The sequence below is a fragment of the Etheostoma spectabile genome, chromosome 9 (assembly GCF_008692095.1).
Source record: "Etheostoma spectabile isolate EspeVRDwgs_2016 chromosome 9, UIUC_Espe_1.0, whole genome shotgun sequence".
NCBI classification, from domain to species: Eukaryota; Metazoa; Chordata; class Actinopteri; order Perciformes; family Percidae; genus Etheostoma; species Etheostoma spectabile.
The window spans coordinates 37396399-37419972 of NC_045741.1; the positions used below are offsets into that span (position 1 = coordinate 37396399).

Below are 23574 nucleotides of genomic sequence, written 5' to 3' on the forward strand. Positions count from 1 at the left end.
GCCATCCACAGATACAGTTAATCAGATTCACTGTTCCACTTGCATGTTTAACATTAAAATATGATTTATAAATTCATGCCAAGAATTATAAGGCTATTTCAATAGCTTAGTATTCTATACAAAGAAGGTATGTATTAAGGCTTTAGGCCACTATACATGTTATTGTAGGCCCAGTTTATAATGCAATTTTATTTTATACAACATATCTTTTAGTTAAGCGTTCCTTTGCTGAAACAACATTGAAGACTGCTGATATAAGAGGTTCTGCGTCATTCAGGCCAAAGCAACAGCCAATCACATGTCTCTGCCCTGTTGATTTGCTGATTGGATGACTGGATTATGATCACAATTCCATAGTGATATATTCTGTCCGTGGTTATTCATAGTTATTTATGTCCTGAGGCATTTTTTTAAATTTCTTTCATATTGAACATCTCCAGATTCCAAATCCTATTGTGTGGAAGTGCATAATTTTGCTACAAAAACAATGACATCCGTCCTCCCTAACACACTCACTCACACACATACTCACAAGTCTGTCATATCTCTTTCCACCTAACCTTTTATCCCCTTATTGATTGCTACCAGTAACATGTTCCTTAAATTCTAGTTTAATGTCTCTTAGTTTGAAATGGCCTCTACAATCATAGTTCAATCTCACTCACCGGTCTACTCGTATAGACCATCCAAATTTCGGAACATCCACATAATTAAGAAACTTCATCCACTAACAGTAACAGGCACTTAGGCCTGTAGTCATTACTATTACAATATAATAATAATAATAATAACAATAATATAACAATATATTATTTTTAATACAATATTTGAGATGGAGACACATAAAAATTGGGGCGTTATTTAGTCAAAACCAGGAGTAAAGGCCGGGAAAAGAGCAGGTTAGTCCAAAATAAGACATGAAATTATGATGTATCTTGCATCAGACAGGCAGTGCATTGACTAAACGTATTTCTGTGTGTTTGAGTGTGTGTCCAATTCTCGCATGTCTCATAAAGACAGACACACCTTTTTTGTTATCACATTAACAAGTAGTATGAATTAATGCTGTTTGTATCAGCATGCCAGGTATGCAGGCCTATGTGTCAGCTTCCTGTTGTGAACATAGCGTGGCGATAGCTCGATGAGGTGTGTCTGTCCCACTCACAGCCACTCAGGGTGAATCAAGGAGGAAATGGTGGCAGGAGAACAACAGCAGCAGGCTGAGTGTGTCGGGCATGGTTCATTTTTCTCCCGAGGCAGAGGGCGGCCCACTGGTGACTTTGATGGATAGGAATGCTGCTCACCCACACACACACACACGCCCACACATGTCCCACACACTCAGTCTCTCACATAACAACTTGCACGCTGTTGCTCGCACATGGAAACACACAGACACGCACGCAAACTCGGGTACGCACACAATCACACACAGGCTGCTCTGTCCCACCAGATCTGATATCCAATGTGAAATGTTTACGACCCGCCCACACAGCCTTCCTCCCTTGTCAATAAACTCTTCCCAGAAGTATGTGTGATGCATTATCATGTAGCTGCATATGGGGGTTGCTCTTGCACCCTCCATCACAGGCTTACCCATGTGCATCTTACTGCACCGTGCGACGCACAGTGAGACAATTTTGGCTTTTAGGCTTCCTGATGACAAATCTGTGCATTAACGCCATTCTTTTCCTTAATCACATTGTGATTTGTCACATTAGCACAGATAGAATGAGGGGACATACTGTACTAGCTACGGTGGATTAAAACAAATGACATACTGAAAGAAGGTCTCCACCCAAAATACCCATAAACATCTGAAGAATGAGAAGCTGCCAATTTACAAGAAAGTCTTACGATAAATATAACACGCAGTGAGAGTTACACCTTTGTCGTAACACAAATCTGATTGTCAGCTCAACTGCAAGGTCACATTCAGGCAAACAAGGTCTGAGTGTTTTGCATGACCTGAGCTGCGTTAACAGCCAGACCTGCTGACAAGGGCGGCCAAGCCGTCCCGCGACTGAAAGAACTTGACTCTCAAGCACTCAGATTGACAAATATGTGCCAATGCACATTAGCCCATAATGTGCCATTAAAACCCTGCCAGCACAACAGCAAGCATCAAAACAAGCTACGAAGCACCGGGTTTGACTCAAAGGCTAGTGTTTCAAGTACAGGAGGGCTTTCATTTTGTTCCACTGAGTCAGCATCTCCCATAGAGAAAGAAAGAGATGGAGATAGATAAAGCTGCTGGTGTTGGGCAAAGACTGGGACCTTTGTCTGCCCGTGGAGTCTCTGGGAGATGTTTCTTTTGAACACACTCTGCTTTTTCTATCTCACACGCATTTACACACAAACACACACACACACACACACACACAGGGATGATTCAGTTCTCATACGGTGTGATAATACGGCTGGTGGGACACAGCGTCCCCTGCACAATGGGGAGGAGAGTGTGTCTCTGTAATCAGACAGACAGAGTCTGTGCAGCCTGGTGCTGAGGCTGGAAGCAAGAGCACTTCTTTGCCGTCTGCATGTTAGCATGTTCTGAGGCAAAGTCTGTTTTTCTTTTCTTTTCTCTTAAACACACTGCACAACATCTCTCTTGTCCTTGAGGTGAACCGTATTGTGATGATTATCACATATCTAAGTTACATGGAGGTAATCGCTGCACAGGCATTTTACAATAGCTTGTCCTATAACCTACAGTATGTGGAAAGGGCATTCACTCAAGTGCTGTACTTAAGTATACATTATTCAGGATACTATACTTTGTACCTTTACTGCACTAAATTTTAAAGGGAACTTTTGTAGCCTACTTTTAACGCCAAGCTATGTTCATTTGGCAGCTATTCAGTAGGTAGCCTGCTTGATACTTTGTAGTTTAAATGACACAATATGATGAACTTCATTAAAATCAATATGATGCATAAATTCTGGGAAAGTGTAAAAAACTGGGTTAGAATTAGCTCCTTGACCAGCTGCAACATTTAATCGCTGCTTACATGTTGTGAGTATCAATAATGAATAAACAATGATATTATATGGGCTGCGGGGAAGTTCATACTTTAATTTGCTTTTAAGATGCCTACATTTAAATCACAGTAGGCTATCCTACAAGTAGGCCTATACTTCGTCACATTGTATAAAAAAAGCAATTGTGTGTAAAAAAATTAAGTTGCAAGTCTGGCTTTGCACGCAAAATAATAGAGATTTTATTTATCTTATTGACAAATGTCCATACAAGTTCCCAAACACAGAAACAAATCGTGCCAGAAATGTTTTTTGTTTATCGGTATACGGGCCGCCGTATCCATGGAGCCTGTTTACCTGCTCTGTTGCCCGGTGACATTTCTCTCTCTGTCGTCATAGACTGGCTACACCCCTCATATCGCCTAAGCACTTAATTCATGACCTGATTATTAAGGTAGTAGAAAACAGACTGGTGGTGTTTTGTTACTTTTTAAGTAACTAGCACCATTAAAAGCCTTATCTGTTGTTCAGATAGATCAGCGGCACTGACACTGTTGGATATTTTTATCTGTTGCGGCTTTTGCGTAGGCACATTCTTTCCCACCGACGGAGCACGTCGGACATTAGAGGCGGTTACAGCGAAGCGAGGCCACCTTAAATCACATGCTGACATAACAAGAACACTACTCTCCACCCATATCCGAGAAGAGTCTGTTAAGAGGTTCTCACCTTCTCGTCTGCGCTCTCATTACCAAGAAAGACGCCGGTGTACTAACAACACGCCGAGGTATCTTAGGACACCACTGCAGCTCCTCATTGGTCAGGAGTATCGAGGTCTAGTGCGTAACGTCGCGCGCTGGACACACGCGAGCCCGCCGAAGAATTCACTGAGAAAACCTTGTGGATATTCAGGTGGAGATTTTACATGCCAAAGCTGGGGGAACAGACTTCAACACAACACACTTTTGAGCAAAGCTTGAAAGTTTTCGCCACAATAATTGGTAAGTAGTTTAATATCAACTCCTGGTCTGTCATTTGAACATTTTAAGCATGTTATCTGTGATGTCGCCGCCTTGGGCAAGTTTGGCTTAGGCTGTATTGTGTTGGTGAGTTAAGAAATTGATTGGAGACAAGCAGTCAATCACGGAATCGATAAAAGCATGCTGTCGAGTGATTGGATGAGCCACCTTCCGTTTACATACTGTGGACATGATTAACTTAATAAGGCCGGTATCGAGGACAGGAGAATGTCACTGTTACTCTAATTTACAATTAGTGTCTGACAGTTGCTGTAGCGTCTGTATAGTAGCACAATAACAACTTATTACACACTGTAGTAGCCTAGTGACAACCATGCTAAGAGTACAATACGGACATTGTATGATTGAGCCTGAAGCTAAATCGAGTGAATACATATTTCTGATAAGTACAGGCCTGCTGTAAAGCCCGGTCTCTCTACCATTGTCAGAGACACAAGTACACTTATGAATCCCTTGGAAGTGTGAAATGTCAAAGTTCCTTCCTTGGCCACTGGGAGGCGACCGAGTATCTTCTTTATTACGTTATAGCCCCTACTTGTGTTGGAATAACCTGCAGGGGTGAACTCACTCTATATAGATAGGCCTACCTGTATAGTTACATTTCCAGTCCGGCCCTATTGTGTGTATGTCTCTCTGCTTAGTTTCGCCACCTGACCAGGCATTAATGGGCAAACATTAACTTGTGTAGCGCCGCCATGGCTAGGCCTACTGCGTAGGAAAATATCAAGTCATGTTACATATTTGCTTTTACACGCTGGCCTAATCTGTTACTGGCATGTGTAGTCTACTGCGGGATAACCGGCATCCTTCTTCCTGAAGAGAATATACCCTGTCCATGTTTAATTTGCATAGTAGCCGATACGCGATCACTTTATTAGTTTCTGCATGTAGCTGAGGTCAGGGGAAAAAGTATAGCGTCAGCACTGTTAATGTTACAGCCCATCTGATAACTTAGATTTACCAGTGTAAGGTACAACCACTGGTCTTTAGATCAAGTCTCTCAATACACCCACACTACTGTTGATTATACTTCTTTTTTTTTTGCTGCTGCTGTGTAGATGATAAAGGATGAATGCATAGTTCCCACGCAAAGGACTCTCAAATGAATAGTATTTTAAAAGCTGTGACCTGGCAAAAAAATTCAAACTTGGCTTGGCTAAAATGAAAGAAATAGGCCATCTGGGTAGTTAGTTCTTAACCATAAACTATGTAAAATAAACGGGCCTCATTAAGTTAGTGATAGCAAAACTATATCTATAAACAAACTCTCCAGTGGCCTCTAAAGCTCCAAAGACTTGAGTTTAGGCACAGCTGCTGTATGCTTCTGAGATATGGGTATATTTTTTTTTTCTCTATGCTGAAATTTATTATGAATGGCCTAAACTCGCCTGCCCTCCACGTGGGTGTGGATCTGTTCTCGCTATTGGCTGAGTTTAGAAGGAGCTCTCCTGTGATTGGCTGGGCGGACAGTGGGCGTATTTTATCGATGGTGGAAGTGCGATACTTTGTGCCAGTGTTCATTGTCGATATTTCACTGGAGGTGCTGTGGGTTTGAGTGCGCGGCGCAGAGCCACTCACAGCTAACCGTATGAGGCTTTGCAGCTTACGGACCGTGTGCTTTCTGATCTAAAGCTTACAAAACCCAGTGTGGAATTTGTATTCTTTTTTTTTAAATTTTGTATTAAACCCTCCAGTTTTTTTGTTTTGTTTTAAAGGTAACCGCCAGTTTAAATGAGCGTCCATGGCATGCTTTGCTGACAACATAGCCTACTTGCGTTTCTGCCTGGCATTCACCCATCTATGTAGCATATAGGAAGACTTCTGCTGCACGTTGGAAAAGGCAACAAAGAAAAAGATCAAACAAAGAGAATAGCGAGCCATGTGTTGTTGACTTCCCTCCGGGAATATTCTCATGATATCGACTGGAGAGAAGACGGACTGGCGGGTTTCATTCTGACTCTCGGAGAGCAAGTAAAATACAGAAAGGGAGAGCAAGCTCTCTGAATGCTGCCTTTCATCTGCAAGCTGAACAAGCAGCGGTAGCCGAAGCGACGGACCTGCTTCACCCATCCTCCTCACCCGCTTCATCCCCGGCTCTGCTCGTCTTGTCTCCCCCTTCTCTGACCACAGGTTATCGGATGGACCAGCACCCCAGCGCCCGGAGCTGCACCAGTCGCGGGGCTCCGTCCTGTGAGGCCGTCCCGACTGAGCCCTCCATGAATCTGTACATCCACTCCACCACCGGCACACGCTTCGAGCTCTCCCTGCCCCAGGAGGAGACCGTGGACGGACTGAAGAGGAGGCTGTCGCAAAGACTCAAAGTACCAAGAGAGAGACTCGCTTTGCTGCACAAAGAAACGTGAGTAAACCTGATATAACCATTATTGGAATTGGTTTACCAGAAGTGCTGTGGCCTTTCTACGTGTGGTAAAGAATTGTATAAACAATCATGTACCCGTTGGTCCTTAACGGCCAGCCTGTATCTGTAAGTACTAAACGCTGGCATCATGAGCTGTAATGTCTAGGCTAATCCACAGATTTAAAAAATGTGAATAAAACCGAGTTTAGTTGCGTTCACCCTCCGGGCCAGTTTTAATCTATACTTCGGATGTATGCGTGGTAGCGCATTTGGGAGCTTCAGAGACAACCTTGGCTGCTTCGGTCATCAATACATTCAAGGAAACCACTGGTCATAAGGACGCACGGTATTGGATTTACGCATAGGGGACGCACCGGTCACTGGAACAGTATTGACGAGGCGATCTGCAGACTTGCATTGATTAATTCCTCCTTCGTTATAAATACTAAAGCCTGACTGCATCACTAATGCTGGGGGAATTAAACATGTTAAACATTAATGAGTAAAGTCACACAGACTTGGTAGCCAGTCATTTATTTACGTCGCTGCTGCACAGGCCATCTGTATAATGGAAGGTGGCGTTAACTGTGTGGATGTAAATGTGAGCATTACATGGTAATAACCAGCTTTTTTTAAGCAGAATGACTCCTGAATGGTTTCAGTGGGCTTTCTTGGTGAGAGGTATGGGCTGGCCAGCACTCAGATAATAGCACCTCAGGGCAGCACTGCATGATCGAGGGAGTTAAAACCTTTTATTATTTAAAACTAAGCAAAAACCTACAGTATTAGGCGGTTCCGAAAATGAATCAGGTTAAATGAGCTAACAATAGTGCAGGTGGTGTTATGCAAAAAGAGAAGGGAGGCTTTAGTACATGCAAACAGTCTGCATTGTTTTTTTAGGCCCCATCCCCTCCCATCCATTGTAATCACCCAATAAATCACATCATCCTTTAAAACCTGAAACCCCCTTTTTAATCCCCTCCTGCTCCTCCAACTGTAGACCTACAGCAAGTCAGCGCTGAGGGCCTTTGTTCAGCTGCATGAGGTGATATTTGGGTCATGCCTGTACAGCAGGCTGTCCTAAACATCCGTCACTAAACTAAAGGAGGCACAGAGTTAGTGTGGTTTGAGTGCATCGTGACCTGCATCGTCGTGGAGCAGACACTCATGCTCTGCACCAAACATTAAATAGTAAAGCTCTGGAAATGTATTATGTATCAACTTTCTTCAGAATTGCAGAGGTATAGCCATCATAGTTCAACAATAGATTTGCAATGTCATTATTAGCTGCGTGTCATGCTGTTTATCTTTTCACATAACTATTAAAAGGATTGCGGTTTTGGTTTCAGAGTTTCAGCTCCTCATTTGTGCAACTCAAAAAGGCAAAATGAAAATACTCGCCTCCACTTAGTCAAGTGGCAGTAGTGCCAGAAATCCACTGCGAGCGGTTGTCAAGCTCCACTATACTCGAAATTGAAATATGACAGCCCAATCAATACTTCTCTTTCATGGAGCATTTCACCCAAGGCTCTTTTTCAAACTAGTTTTGGATTCTGTCTGCCCCCTTTGGCTGAAGGCTGTTTGTGTGTCTGAAGAGAGAAACTATTGTCAGCACAGTCTAATTATCTTGTTGTCTCTAACCCTGCAGGCGACTAAGTTCAGGCAAACTCCAGGATCTAGGCATCTCGGATGGGAGCAAGTTAACACTTGTACCAACAGTTGAAGCAGGATTAATGGTAAGGCTCAACTGGCTGTTATTTATTTAGTTTGCCATCCCAATATCAAGAACAAATGCAGCACATGAGCATTTCTTTCAGATACTTTACATCATTAAAGCTCCTTTTCAGCCTACTATTGTTATTTTTAACACTCTTTTACTATCTTTGCAGTCTCAAGCATCAAGACCCGAACAGTCAGTAATGCAAGCCTTGGAGAGTCTTACTGAAACTCAGGTAAGAGACTGTTTTATTTTTTGACACTGCAATAATGTAACAAATGGGGATATTGGAGATTGTAGCTTTGGTTAAGTGCAGAGTAACACCCAGATACGACGGGGATGGAGAGACGAGATGAGCAGGCGGCACAAGCCTTTTTGCTTGTCTAATCTCAGCCAAGCCAAGCTAGACATCCAGTGTGAGCTGCTAGGATATAATAAGCAGCAACACCCCTTGTATCCTAGTAACATCTGTGATAGCATATGTCTGTGTATGTGCGTGCACGCCGCTGCAGGAAGCAAGAGCGAACACCACACAAGAAAGGCTTATTTGTGAGCTGCTGAGAGGACCAGCATATAGCACTCACTTCCACCTTTCTGTTTATAGCTGTATCTGTGAAATGTCTCTACTCCTCCTGTATTTCAAGCTCTTAACACACACACTTGCACACATGCACGGTGCACAGGCAAGTTTCCAGGAAGTGTGCTGTAGCTGCATGGAGGTGGAGTGTACTCTCACTCACACATACACATAGTGCTCGGTCATCCGATGACAGCTTTTTCACTCAGCATTACCACAGGGTTCCTGGAAGCCCGAGTGGGGCCTACTCCCGGTACTTACAGTGAAATGGCTCTGCAGGCCTGCTGAAATACAGTATGCATTTGAGTCAGTGTGGCATGACTCACCTAAATGATCAATAGTAAGATTAAAGCAAAAAGAGACAAAAAGTTCGCAGCGCTGGCCGCGGACAGGGAAGAGAGGCGATAAGGCTGAATGCACACAGGCATCACTGTGACGTAGGAAATATTCTGCAGCTGACTGACTGACTCAGACCTACTTCCTTTTGTAGCATTGGGTAACACTGAGATGTACGTAAGCGCATGTTGGTGTTACCTGCTGACTGATTTCAAAACAGTACAAGATGGTGAAACGATTTATGCATTTGTCCAAGGAATAATAATGTCTGTTAAGTCAAATTTTTTAGAAGAGGATGTGGGCAGACCGTAGCAAACGGAGTGTGGCTCAGTGTGGCTTCATTCCCTGCTGATATTTTTCTGGTGGAAATCCTGGCCTTGTTGTGTGTGTGAACTCGGCATGCGTCTCGTAGCACAGACAGCAGACGACTGCATGTGTGTAGGTGTGTGTGTAAGTAAAGTGCACGCGTCTGTTACTGGATGTGTGTGCGAGTGTTAGTGGGCTGGAAGTAAGCCTTGCCCATCATGCGTTACGCCTTTGCTGGGCAGCCATGAGGGACCGTCATTTTCACCAGAGGCAGAGATGATAATTCTTCACCCGACCCAGAAGAGCAGATTTCTCAACTTGCCTTTCTTCCTGTGTCCCAATTACTCTTTGTTTCATTATGAGTCAGATGCTCGCTGTTTTTCTTAAGAATTGTTTGCACATAGTACATTACTGTTGCAATCTTATTTATGTGATATCAATTGTGATCCTGCAGTAGAATATCTCCTGCAGAAAATAAAGTGCACAGCAAGGCAGGTAGCAGGGTTATTAAAAAAAGCATAAAGGTGCTTTAGTGTGTTTTTATCCAGAGAAATTGATTTCCCTTTATAATTCAGGAAGCGGAATGCAATGATATAGATTGCAGAGAGATTAAGGATCTGAGTAAGATTAGAAAACAGGAACATAGAAGCTTTCCCTCCGAGACCCCCCCCCCCCCTCCCAACTATGGGACTATCAAAAATCAATCAATGCACTTAGCTCTTAAAAGTGTCTGACATGATAGCTGATATGCCCATACTCCCAAAAATAACCCCGAGGAGATGTGGGATGGTTGTTAGCTGTGCTAACCGCTGGACCCCCTCATAGCCCCTCACCCATCTGCATTTCAATCATGCAAGGTCTCATTTCCAGATCAGGTGTTTTACCAGGAAGTGTGTGTATTCATGGAAGATGGGGCTGAGCGGCTCACCTTATGTCTTTTCCTATTATCCGGATTCTGGGGGAATTCACAGCTAGCAGCTAGCTAACCAACCAACCAAAGCAGAACATGACAGCTTCCAGGGCAGTTTCAGACTTTTGTAGAGCTAGTCAGATAGAAAATGTTTCATGGAAATGGAACCTGGGCAATTATCAAAGTGGGATTTTTTCTCTCTCCTTCACTCCGTCTCCCCCTTTTCCTCCTTCACCCTCTCTTGTTTCTGCTTAACAGCTCTCCCAGGGCCCTATAATTTAAATGTGCTGCGGTTTGCAAGTCCCGCTAGCTGCCTTGGTTTGACCGTGATGGCTGACTTCTTTGGCAAGGACAATTCTGGGCTGCCTTAATTCCTCCTCTGGCATCTCACTATACTTTTTGCATGACATCTAAGCTGTATTAAGCCACTGCCTCCTGACAGCCCATCAAAATACAGTTGCCTGCACTACTCTCTTCTCATTTTGTCTGCTAAATAGAGGTTGTGTGTTCAGCTTACATATGCAGTCATGTGCTCACACACACACCAGAATTGAAAGGATATATTTAAGAGGATTGAAATCAGAGAATGCGAAAATGTCTGATCCTAGTAGTAAAAATGAATGTATATTTACAGGACAAGCAGTGAAAGGGAAATTAAAGCAATATTCACGATTTCTGGGCATATGTAGACCTTGACATCAGCTCTCCGTCTATTGATCTTGGTATTTGACATAAAGGGAAGGATTATGTGTCCCTCTCAGCACACAGGGACTATTTGCTCATTGATGTTAGAATAAAAGCCATCCAGGCAGGCAGGCATCACCCTTACCATCCCCCCATTTGCCCTTCCCCCATTCAGCCACCTCTTTGTTCCTGTCTTAAAGCATGAGCACCAAACCTGCCCAGCTGACAAACCCTCAAACACGCAACAATGATTGGGGGTCACTCTTTAAGTTTGGCTCTCCCCCTCAATCCCCTTTCATCCTCCATACATCCACAGACGTCAGCTATAGCCAACTGAGTGCAGCTACAGTGCTGCATACTGGTTTTCAACATCAATCTCCAGCTGGAGCGAGGCTCAGCAGGCTGCAGATTGACAAATTTTGCCTTGAACACTAACACAGATTGCTTTGGGAGGAGGCTGTGTGTTGCCATTCCATATGTCCCCACGGGATACACTGTTACATATCTGCTCTACTTTTCTCGCTTTCACCGACAAGCACCTCCTGTCCTCCTCTGCTCTCCTCCTCCTCGTCCTCAAGCAACGATATGTCACAGTTTTGTCATTGTGTCTAGAAGCGGGCAGATGCAAACTAGTAGGATCTAACAATCTGTGGGGAGTCACCCCTTGGGTCACCCTCACCTCATCTTCCTCCACTCAGCTTCCCTGAGGGGGTGCCACGGTGGGCCAGACAGGGGGAGGAGAAAAGAATATAAGAGCTTATCATGAGTTTTTCTGGAACATTTTGAGTTGATGTATGTGTGCAAGTTCTGTAGGTTGGAGGTAATGGAAAGTATGAGCCTATATGCTTGGGTAACTAGGCCAGGATCTAATGCAAGGAATGAAATGAAATGAAATTTGGCCAGGGTTAGAGAGAGAGAGAGAGAGAGAGAGAGAGATCATCTGTGTGCCTTCTTGTGCATGGCTGTGTGTTAAACAGCTCAATGCAGATTGTCAATATGTTTCTTTTTCCAGTCCTGCACCCCGTTGACCAATTTATCTGGATGCTAATTTATCAGCAGGATTGACAGGATTGGAGAGTAATTGTATTGAGAATTTTGAAGTGCAACGGCTTGAAAAATGACTTGAGTCAGGTTGTTGTATGAGAGGACCCTCCCCTTTTTCATAGCATGCAGCTTTCGCGGTCCTTCCCACTGCCATTAAAATACAGGCTTTTTATATGCATGCAGTATAACAGAGGGAGTCTTGTGCACTTTAGAATTGTAATTTGTTTTTGTTACTTAAATGAAAGCTACAGAAAATAATTTGTTGCTGGATGTGTAAATCAAATTGTGTATAGAATACAAGACAATGCTGATGTGAAGGCCTATTCAGTCTCTGCTCATGTAAATCCTTGAAAATTGCATTAATAAGCTGATCACACAGTATTTTTGCACCTGTGTAATCACCTTTGTGATGCTTAAACGCTCAGAGGGAGGGGGGTGGAGGGAATCAAGGTGTGTTGTGTGAGGCAATCACGGAATAGATGGTTTTGGCAGGGGATTTCATTGTCCTATTGTGCATATGCATCTGCTCACATATGTGTATGTGGTATCATCCATTTTTTAGTGGCCTTGTCTTTGTGTGCTCCCTCGTTCAGCGGCCAGGGGAGTCTCATATCTCCACATTTGAGTCGTGACTATCGTTTATTCCCATTCCCGGGCGACACTGAGCTTTTGTGATTCAAGTAGCAGGCATCGTGACTAGTGGGGCAACTGTGGGGGAGGATGAAGGCCAGGAATGTCACGTCCGATAGCCACCACCAAGTCAATTAGGCATATACTGCTAGGGAAACAGAGAGGTCATACAAAACATACAGAAGAAAAGGGAAGTGTCCTGAAGAAAGACAGCATTCCATACACCTTCACAGTCGCCATGTTTTACTGCCACTGTGCTTGTAATCTTTTTTCCTTCACTTCTCTCCTGCCTCTCCTCCATTAGCCTGTACACATGTATATCTCAAATGTGAGATGCCATTTCCTTCCTCCTCTTCTTTTGTTGGTGTTGATGATGTTGTTTTTACAAGTATCCACAAATTTGTCTTGCTCGTTACAGAAACTGTTCATCTTTAAGCGATGCTCTTCTGCAGCAACACAGGATCCTGATGATATTGTATTAATCTTTAGGTATAAAAGGCATTCAGTGGGGTGAGAGGAGTGTGAGCAGCAGGCAAACTAGTCAAAATGAGGATTTCTTAGCAGTCGCTTGCCTTGAATTGGAGCTAATGCACGAGTGTGTTGAGAGGCTTGTATGTGCATGTGCGGCTCAGTGTAGCTGATCAGTTGTTGGCATAGGTGGAGTGTGGGGAGCTTGGAACCTGATCATCCTGATCTTCGCTATTCTGATCTCTCTTTTTGGCCTTTTTGTCAGGCCAAAAAATCAGCTGATCAAATTCAGTGATGGCCAGCTGGTCTTCTCTCGCTCCTTCCAGGACCCTCTGCTTCTTATCAGGCAGTATTACAGACAGCAATCTTTCTAATAGGGCCTTTCAAGAGCCCCTTGGCTGCTTTGAGGATTTTTGGGGCATGATGCAAGTGATTGATTTTTTTCCTTCTCTCTTTTGAGAGGCTGTTATTGCATCAACTACTAATAGTGTCCTGGTGCGGTCAAAACACCGTTGGTGGGCGGGGTCAGTGAGCAAGTTTTTTACCCGTACCCTTCAGCTGGCGGTTTTGACAGGTGAGCTGCTGCGTTGGAACCAGAAAGGCTTCATCCTCTAAAGGCTTCCCCACTCTCCACCCTCCTGTCCCGCCCTCCAATCCTCTATCCTCCTTTCTTTGGCACAAAGCTGCTCAGTTGTTCATGAATGTCAGCTCAGTGCTGCCAGCACTCTCTATCTTTCCCTCCCTCTCCCTCTCACCCTCCCTCAGCCTCTCAGCCTCTCTCTTCCTCCCTCACTCCTTATCTCCCTCCCTTAGTTCGCTTAGTGTGCAAAGGAAGAACGACTGCAAATGAGTTCCTTGAACCACAGGGACCCCAATAAATAAAACTGTCAGCCAGAGATGTCGAAAGAAAGAAAGAGGGAAGGAGCCAGAGGCACACTCTCACTGAATATTTCATCACCCACCACAACTCTGACACCCTACCCCCATCGCCTGCATCCCCATTCCCCCCCACCATACTTTCTCCCTTCCTCTGTCATGCCACCCCCCACACCCTTTTCCTCCATCTTTTCGCCACCCCTCCTCCCCTGCCTGCCCCTTATCATATTCTCCCCCATCACTGCATAGCAACCAATGTCTCCTGCTAAACAAAATACCACCTCCTGGACCCCGGCTACTAAAACAAAATGGATGATAGCGCTCTGGCTCTGGGGTCATTTGTTAAAGAGGAGCAATTAAGTGGAACAGCTCTATTATCAACACCTGTATGTCAGTAAGTAGACTCTGTCATGGCACCACCCATCACATTTCTGTTGAGTATAATCACCCTATGCGTGTTGTTTTCCGCAAACGCATGCACACCTTGTTCTTCAGGCATGAGCTCCTCTTCTCTTTGCATACCACTGCCGCTGCATCAGAAGGGAGCAATGAATGGTGGGTTTCTCTCTGCCTGCCTTAACACAACAAAAGTGGGGCCCCTCCACTCTCCCTGTCTCTCATAACAAACCACCACAGACGGCCATGAGAAAGCTTGCTTCTCTCAAAGGCTAATTTGCAGCCTGCCATGTGGTGTTGGGGGCTCAGTAGGAGTACACAAATTTCATCTCAGTGGTTTTGAATAATCCACACTAGTCATTATAAGCGTAATCAAGCCTCCTCTCTGTTTCTCCTGTTGTCACTCACTTTCTGCCTTTTTCTCTCACACACACGCATAGAAACATGGTGAGTGGTGACGCAAAGGCCCTGTTCAGACTTGACATTAAATGGCATCTTTGATGATTTCTGCGCAGGGAGAAAAAAAATTTGTTCTCTTTTGGGTTTCAACATATGTACGACAGAGTGAACAGAAATGTGTTCTTGACCATATTTAGCGAGACAATTCTACACTTGCTGCTGGGTTGGCCTCTTCAAATAACTCTGACAGTGTAGAAGTAGCCTAATAGCCACTACATTCTAGTGTGACTGAGCACAAATACTTGTTTAGCAAAAGTTGCAGTTTCTTCACAGATAAAATCAAATGTGAGCGGGGAAGTGAAATCCAATCACAAGCAGTCACTTGAGGCAGATTCTGCTGCCAGGTACTTACCTGTCTCTACTGAAGAGTAGCATAGACAAACAAAGACAACACTCACTTCCCAGGGGGCGTTGTCCCCCCATCTTCCTCCCTTCCTAGGAACACTAGGTTGATGGTCTCCCTCGGGGCCTTTTGACTTTGTATGCATGTTCGTGTGTGTGTGTGTTTTGTGGGATGGCAAACTGTCGACTCATTCTCTTGACAGCTGTCAGTCACAGTCAGCGCAGTCCTTCTCCCCCTCCTTTTCTCTTTCTCCCCCCACTTTTAGGATTCCGCCTCCCCCCCAAGGTCTCACACAGACACACACACACACACACACACCACACACTCTAGCAGGTGACCTTTTGTACACAGAGTTTCCGCCATGTCAGGTAACACCCTGTCCTGTTCTCCGCCTCACTTCACACCCCACCCTGCTGAGTTTATTGTCTTACCAAGACAGGGTAACCATGGGTGTGGAGTATACTATCAACAAGCCATTATTGGCTGAGTTTACTCTCTGAGGAAGCTGAGTTTCTGTTTATCCTGCAGCTTAATTTCTGCTGATTTCGGCTGCTTTAGAGGTTGATTATTTACATGTTGAAATGCAGCCATCAGATCATTCCAAGCCCCTTATCCTTTCACCTGCCTCTCCTCTCCCTCCATCCTCTTTTCCACGCCGTGTCAATTCCAATGTGCAAAGGTCACCCTGGCAACAGAGAGGCAGCGGTCGATAGAGAAAGAAAGAAATAAGAAAAAGGAGAGAAGTGATGGAGGGCAGAGCCTGGTGATTCACAGGGTTAAATACAGGCCACCTCACAAGCACACTCCAAAGGCTGTAGGGTCTTGGGGGGGGGGGGGCCTCGGCTCTCTTTTGCTGTCTTTGTATGTATGTCTCTTTTCCTTTATTTCTCTGCTTTGTCATTATTCTTTCTCTCCATCTCCAGTCCTCTTTGTGGTCTCTCCTTCTCTTTTGTAGCTTTTCGGTGCTGCTTCTGTCTTCCTGTTTCCCCCTCCCTCCGTGCCAATTGGGGGCCGCTGCATTACAGAACAAACCTCTACATATGTGCGCCCGCTCAACCAACTGAGCTAACCCGGCCACCCAAAGAAGCTTTCTGACCCCCGAATGACTTGCACTAGAAAATAAACACACTTGCACGTACCTACACACATGCTGAGACTTCAGCATTGAGTGGCAATACACAGCAACCGAGCCACAGGCATGCAGGAGGGGCACAAGAGGACCTTTGTTGTTTAGTGTGAATCCTCCAGCCAACTCGTGACAACTTTGCTATCCTGTGTGTGTGTGTGTGTGTGTGTGTGTGTCTGTGTGTGTCCATCCGGGCCACGAGTGGGACAGTGAAGGCCTCCACACTTGGCTCCTATTAGTTGTTGCCAGAGCTCCAAAAATGGGCAGCCCTTCCAGATCCGCCGTGGACAATCGGCCATTCTGTGTTTGAGAGGCAGGCGGGGTGTATTTCCTGGACGTGGGACTGATTTTTCAGGCCCTGGGCCAGACAGAAGGGTGGCCTCTGTCTCTGAGCTGAATGACACTGCTGACTAAGAACGGACTTTGGGGCAGTAGGAGGCAAGCGAGAGTGGGCTCTGTTTGTGTGTGTTTTCCAATAGGTCTCCTCATCCACTGCACCCCGGCAGATGTAAATAGGCCAGTGTTACAGAATAGTGATTGATTGCATGATGGGCTAATGTGGTGTGTCTGTCTCAAAGCACTGTTGTGTGCACTGCCAACTATGGTGCAGACTGTTCATTTACAAAGGAGGAAGTCAATATGCGTGTGGGAGCTTTTCTCTTTTTGAAAGGCTTTGGCCTTCAGTACATAATCTGAATGCAGACTTAAGTTTCCAGATACCTCTGTCTGCTCCAATAAGTCATGTCTGTATTGCTTATTTTGTAATTTGGCAAAGCTGGTGGCCTTTCTGTAAAAGTATATGAACTTAATTCCTCATATTTTGTTTTGTCTACCTGCAGGTCAGTGACTTTCTGTCCGGCCGCTCCCCCCTCACCCTGGCACTGCGTGTCGGTGACCACATGATGTTCGTCCAGCTGCAGTTGGCGGCGCAGCAGTCTGGCGGTCCCCAGCTCCAGCACAGACACCTCATCACCCGGGGCAACGCAGAGACCCCATTGGGACAGCCAACGGGGCAGCCCCGTGTTCCCCACCCTCACCCGCACTCCCACCACCACCCCCATCATCCACACAGTCACCCCAGCCCACACTTGTCCCAGCCTCACCTGGTCCCTTCCTCCCCCTCTCCCCCAGGCTCCCCTTCCTTCCCCCTGCCAACCACGCACCACCAGCAGCTCCCTCCCATGTACCACCCGTCGCCCTCTGCCGCTCAGTGTAGCACCCCTACTCCCCCTCCTCCACCCCACTCCCCTCGCCCGTCCCACATCCCTGGAGGGCTTTTCCGCTCTCCAGCCCATCACCACCATCACCACCACCACTACCACCAGCCCTCCTCAAGCCAACCCAGCCACGACATTGGCCAGGCCAGCCCTGTAGCCCCGGTCCTCTGCCCTGAAGTAAGTCTCAAACATATTGTTAGTAATCTACTTTGTCTTTGTTTTTGTGCATCTTTGTCATTAGCCTCAGCTGAGTGAGGAGACATGCATGACACATGTCTGGAATATTATCTTATGGTAATATAGGTAAAGTAATGTGGTAAAATAGCTTAACTTTTACATAACTGATGTCATCATGGGGCACTTAGCCCTCTCATGAATGAACAATAGAGGGGAGGGGATGGGTAAAGACCATTTGAGTGCATTGCACACAGCTAAATCATCCTCCATTAAATTGATTAGATTAGTGGGATATCCCAGAAGCATAAGGGAGAACCAGGGGTTTACTCAGGTCTGGAGTGTGTTCAGGTTTGGGGGGTGTGTGTGTGTGTGTGTGTGTGTGTGTGTTGTGTGTGTGTGTGTTGTGTGCGTGTGTGTGTGCGTGTGCGTGTGCGTGTGCGTGTGCGCAGTGTACTTAAGTGCAGTCTGCTTTCCAGATACGTTCAAACAGGCCAACACACGCATAAGCTAAAGCGGGCACAGCATCCATATAACCCCATCCTGCCCAATGAAACGTATGGGGGGGGCAGATTTACTGAATCAGAGTTGGTTTTTCATGTGAGGACTAATCAGTAACCTCGGTGTTGTCAGCCTTTAATCATTAACCTTTACACCCGTTCATTTTTATTTGGATAACTCTAAGAAAAGCTGCACAAACTTGGTGTTTATACCTCCTCTACCTATGGAAAGCCAATAAGAACCAGATGTCAGTGGACTATGTTAGAGAGATGGTTCACAACAAGAAAAACAAAAGAGACAGGCCAGTTTAGCAGTGAGAAAAAGGAAATGGCTATTCCTCATTAGGCTTTCACATGCGTAACACACACAAACACAGAGTCGCACACAAACATACTGTAAGAGACCTTTGCCTGGGTTTCAATTTCACTTTCAGAAGTCATTTGAGCTATCCAAGTTAAACTAGGATGAAGTAACAGGGTTGCTAAGTTCTCAGGTTTAAGGACACAAGATATCCTAGCTGCTATTGGGATTTCCTGCTTTTGAGGTTTCTAATAACCCTTAGCCTTCACTGAATAGGTTACTTACATAGTGCAAAAAGTATTTACAGCACTCTGAAGTAAAGGTCACAGAACTCATGGAGCTCACTTCAGGACAGAGCTATACTGTATATATAAGGGGTATACATCAGAAAATGATTACACAGCTGTTGGTGAATGCATGTATGTCATTTGATGTATGTTAACACAGCATGGGATGTGATGTGATCGTGTACAGATATGTTCTTGTCACACTGCTTTTCTATCCCCTGAAGTCTCATTAAATGCTATTTTAATATTTTTTCCCCCCCAGGCTAACTGCAGCCCTAACAGCCCCAACAGCCCCAACAGTGGCAGCAGTCCCTCAACACGCTCCCGCAAACCTGGCGCCATCATTGAGAGCTTTGTCAACCACGCTCCCGGAGTCTTCTCAGGGACCTTTTCAGGTGAGGGGGGACACTGAGCTGCCATTACCATTTATTGCTGCTCTAAGCAATAACCCTGCACACAGTGAGATCCAGCTGAAAGCCTCTTTTTATGAGAACTTGCCTGCTTCACAAAAAATACACCAGGACGTTCAACACATTCTCCTCTGTCTGGTCTCAGGGTCTGTTGTGGGCGTGTGTATTTAAGAATGACTTTAGACGTTTTGTCTTTTCTGCTTTTTATTAAAACACAGTAGACATCTCTTGTAACACTTTCCCCGTCTTTCTTGCTCCCTCTCTCAGGCACTTTGCACCCTAACTGCCAGGACAGCACTGGGCGTCCCAGACGAGATATTGGTACCATCCTGCAGATCCTCAACGACCTCTTGAGCGCCACACGCCACTACCAGGGCATGCCCCCCTCCCTCACCCAGCTCCGCTACCAGACCCAGTGTGGTTCACCCACCTCCCCATCCCCCTCGCCGCCTCCTTCGCCCCAGGTTGCTGGCATTGGCCTCTCTGCCAAAGCTACCTCTGTGCCCGCCAGCAGCCCTATCAGCCCTCCGCCGACTCTTCATCCATTGGTACAGTGCCAGAGTCAGATCCGCATGTGCAAACCCCCTGGTGAGTGACCCCACACCACACTGCCTCTGCTCATGCAAGTATTTTAGAAACACTAAACACTGGGTCTCCTTAGCAATGCAATACAGGCTTCTCCAAACCTGTTCAGTCAGGCTTTACCTGTCAGTCAGCGGAGTTGGCTTTGTTTTTGAGCTCTAAGGAGATAGGTTTACCGCATCATGCCTGGTCTTGGCTATGTTTAGATAAGATTAGACTTTGATGATTTAGCGTGCCTCTTAAAGAAGGGCTGCAGCTGGGGCATGTATGGGCTCGGGCTGGACAAACCATGACATACCCATTCCAAAGGGCTGTGCCGAGGCGGCTGCTGGAATACAGCTGACATTGTTTAGGTTCTGGGTTTGAGTGTTTTAAAACCTCCTTTTCTTGCAGAGACACAGGATGTCGAGTGTCAGACAGATGTCCAGAACTGATAACATTCAGTCAATGTTGTAAGGTTAGACTGGCTGTGCTGAGAAACAGCATTGTCCTCTGCTGCGTCCTTATCTCCTGTTGAGGAAATCGAGCTAGCCTTTGGTGAGCAGCTGGTCAATTTTGTTGAAGAGTCTGGTAGGGAGGGTCCTGGAGTACAGAGGTTTATGTTTAATGTTTTCTTTTGTTTGAGCGTAGATTTCTATTGTCCTATGCTGGCTTTGTCCCTTGTTTTATCACCTCTAGTTGCAAACAGAATGGAGTGTTTTAGTTTCAGCAACTGAATACAGATTGCCCGGGGATGTCCAGTATTCCTTTGCGTCACCCTTACAAGTGTTGAGTGAACAGTGGGACTAACACAGGCTTATTATCCTAACTCAGGGAAGACCTTTTCTTCAATGCCCCCACCTACATACCCCCCACCCCCCCGCCTTTCCCCTCTTCTCCCACTCATGTCATCTTTCTTTGTCTACACTCCACAGCCCACGCCGCTGTTTCTTCCATTTGCTGTCCAAAAACAGCCTTGTCTGTAAAATCCATCTCTCCATGTCCTTCCTCCAGCTCTTTCCATGTCTGTGTTGTGCATCAAAACATTGATTGTATTCATTTGGCCTTTTAATAGATAGATTTATTCCAAAATGCAGCTCTGAAAAGAATTTGCTTTGCGAATTTGGGGACGAGGGAAAGAGGGGGAGTTGTTAAAACCAAAACACTAAGCCTCCATTCATCATATGGGTGTTTATATCCTGTCCGTCAGTCTACCAGACTGCCTGCTGATTAAACAAGGGCAAAGCTAAAAAAAAAAAGACAAAGAAGAATGGGTGAAAGAATAGCACGTCTAATGTCCTTCTCCAACTTGACTGCCTCCGTCCAACTTCCTGCTCACATTGTCAACTTCCCAGCAAGTGATGTGAATGGGAAACCCGCCCAACCAAGTGAAGTTTAGCTCACTGAGACAATGAACGTGCCGGTGTGTTTGTGTGGACAGAGGCTGCGTGCCCACTTTGCGTCCCGTTCCACATGGCTAAGGAAGCCTACGACTAAGCGCTCTTATCAGCCGACACCTGATGGAAGTCTTACTGGACTTAACATTGCGGCTTAACTCTGCTTCACAGAAACCAGCCTTCGTTCACCTACAGGAATAACCTGCGCTTCCCATGTGCGTGTGTGTGTGTGCGTGTGTGGTGTGTGTGGTGTGTGTGTGTGTGTGTGTGTGTGTGTGTGTGTGTGTGTGTGTGTGTGTGTGTGTGTGTGTGTGTGTTGGTCAAACTCAAGTGGAAACAGCGTCTTGAAAATGTCACATAGCTAGGCTGTCTCCTGAGAGCCTTTAACCTTTCTGCTGCAAGTTCATGTGCGAGGGGGAGAAGACAAGCGTAAATAAAAATGCTTGAACATACTCACATGCACACTCACTCGACCACAAATGCCTGGTTAAAGTCTTTGGCGACTTGCTTGGTTTTATGGCTTTGCTGTATAGTGTTGCTGAGTGTAGGGATTTGTCAGCCGAAGACTCTTGTTGGATTTGAACAGGAGGGCTTTAGCATGGCCCGGCAGGCTGATTGTTAGCTGAATTCCTTTACTCAGTAGGGTGGACCTCCCCGGCACCCCCTCCAGCCCTTCAGCCCCCTGCCCAGCCAAACCCATTGTGCAGGGGCCAGGGACAGGGGCTGCATATAGGGCACCAGGCTGAGCCATTGTGGGACAGAGATGGGGAGGGCTATGGGATTATAGGGCTGCCTTTTAGTCCCACTCCCACTGCAGCTGCCTTAGTTCAACACAGGCTCACAGAAAGGGGCAAAGCAGGGGCAAAATTAGCTCTGAAAGCTTCTCCAGCAAACCCTGCCTCTCTTGTGTCCCTTCCACATGCCTCCTCCCCCTCCTGTCCCCCTTACGAATTGTCAGGTCATGTTAGCTTCGTGCTGGCTGGGACTGGGCAAGCCGAAAGAGGAGGGAGGGAGACAGAAGAATGAGCGAGACACAGAGAAAGATCTGACTGCCTTATCCTCATTGAGTCCTGTATATAAGCCCTTAAATGCTCGGCCGAGGCCATGTTATCCACTGGTAGGCTTTACTTCTCTCTCGTCACACACACATAAGGGTTTGGTGTGACACACGTGCGCTGGTAACTCAACGAACGCCTCGGCGTCGCAGCGCAGCACAGAGCTATCTAGCAAAGCCAGCCAAGCACATCAGGTGCCCTTTCATTGTCGACAAGGAGAGCAAGGGGGGGGGGGGGGGAAATGCAAATTAAGTCTAAAAGTCATTGAAGAGCTTGTGTATCTGCAGGGCTGTCAATGCCCTTTCACTGGCTGTCAGAATGCTCACACTAGCGCCGAATTGATTGGCTGTTTCAGTTTGTGTCCGTTTAGTTGGTTCAAAAAGATTGCTTGTTTCCCCCCCCCCCCCCCCCCTTGATAGGTCTGTTTCTTACGGCTGAAAGTGCTCAAGAGGGGTTTCTTGTGGAGCTGTTTACCTGTTGACGTTGACCTATTGGTACTTTATCGCTTGACTTTGATGACAATCAGAGAGATATAGATCGTTTGGTCTATTTTTGCCTCTACCCAACTCCTGCTGTGCATATAAAACATGCTCTACTACTTATTAAAACACTCTTATCACATGATTGTAAATACTACTGTAGCTATTGTCCCATATCAAGGTAATACTATAATAATGAGCATGATGTGAATTGGGCCCACACAATTACCCCATTGAATGGAGAGAGAGACAGAGAGAAATACCAGAGGAAACCAAGGCTGACTTTGCTGCAATGTGATTTTCTATTGTCTTTATCCTCTCTCACTTTCTCTTCTTCTCTGGTCACCCCTCCCTCTTTCCCCTGGTTCCCTGGATGCTGAGCAAACACACTGTTCTCTCCGCAAGATCACAAGACTTATAAGGCAAACAAACAAAAAAACAGCACTGAGACAACTGCAAATGAAGGCCAATCTTTATACAATCAATAAAAGGAGAAGCTCCTTTAATCTCCCTGTGCGTCCCGCACACTGCAGCCCTCCTCCCTTTTTCTCAACCTCCATCCTCCATCTCCCACCCTCCTCCACCCATTCACTCCTCCTCCCACCCTCCCTCCCGTGTGCTTCCTATCTCAGTCCTTGCCGTGTTGCTGGGCTGGGCTCAACGGCAAAGAAAACTGACTGACGCATCGATTATTCATAGATCACCCCTTCTTTCTCTCTCTGTCTGTTTTTTCTCTGTCTTTCTCTGCAGCGCTGGGTGTATTTACAGGGCCTGTGTCAAAGTTTTCAGAGAGGGGAGCTTGGGGATGGAAAAATGTGCTGCTCGGGATTGAGTTTTGGTGTAATTGGCAGGAAGGGGAGTGGTAAAAACAGAGATGGGGGAAATTAGACCGATGTTTCCTTCCTCTCTGTGCCCTTGACCTGTCTCCTGTTTGATATCTTTC

The 23574-nt window shown here is 45.9% G+C and overlaps 1 protein-coding gene across 1 annotated transcript in view; it reads left to right on the plus strand.

The window, feature by feature from the left end:
- The first annotated feature begins 3649 nt into the window (after window positions 1–3649).
- The window catches only part of midn (midnolin), a 26343-nt gene continuing 6418 nt past the window's right edge, over window positions 3650–23574 (plus strand). The window contains exons 1-7 of the mRNA XM_032525134.1: window positions 3650–3980; window positions 6150–6378; window positions 8027–8114; window positions 8268–8330; window positions 17090–17644; window positions 18992–19124; window positions 19407–19727. Coding sequence (XP_032381025.1) covers window positions 3905–3980; window positions 6150–6378; window positions 8027–8114; window positions 8268–8330; window positions 17090–17644; window positions 18992–19124; window positions 19407–19727 — 1465 coding nt within the window. The 5' untranslated portion in view covers window positions 3650–3904. The remainder of the gene's footprint in view (window positions 3981–6149; window positions 6379–8026; window positions 8115–8267; window positions 8331–17089; window positions 17645–18991; window positions 19125–19406; window positions 19728–23574) is intronic.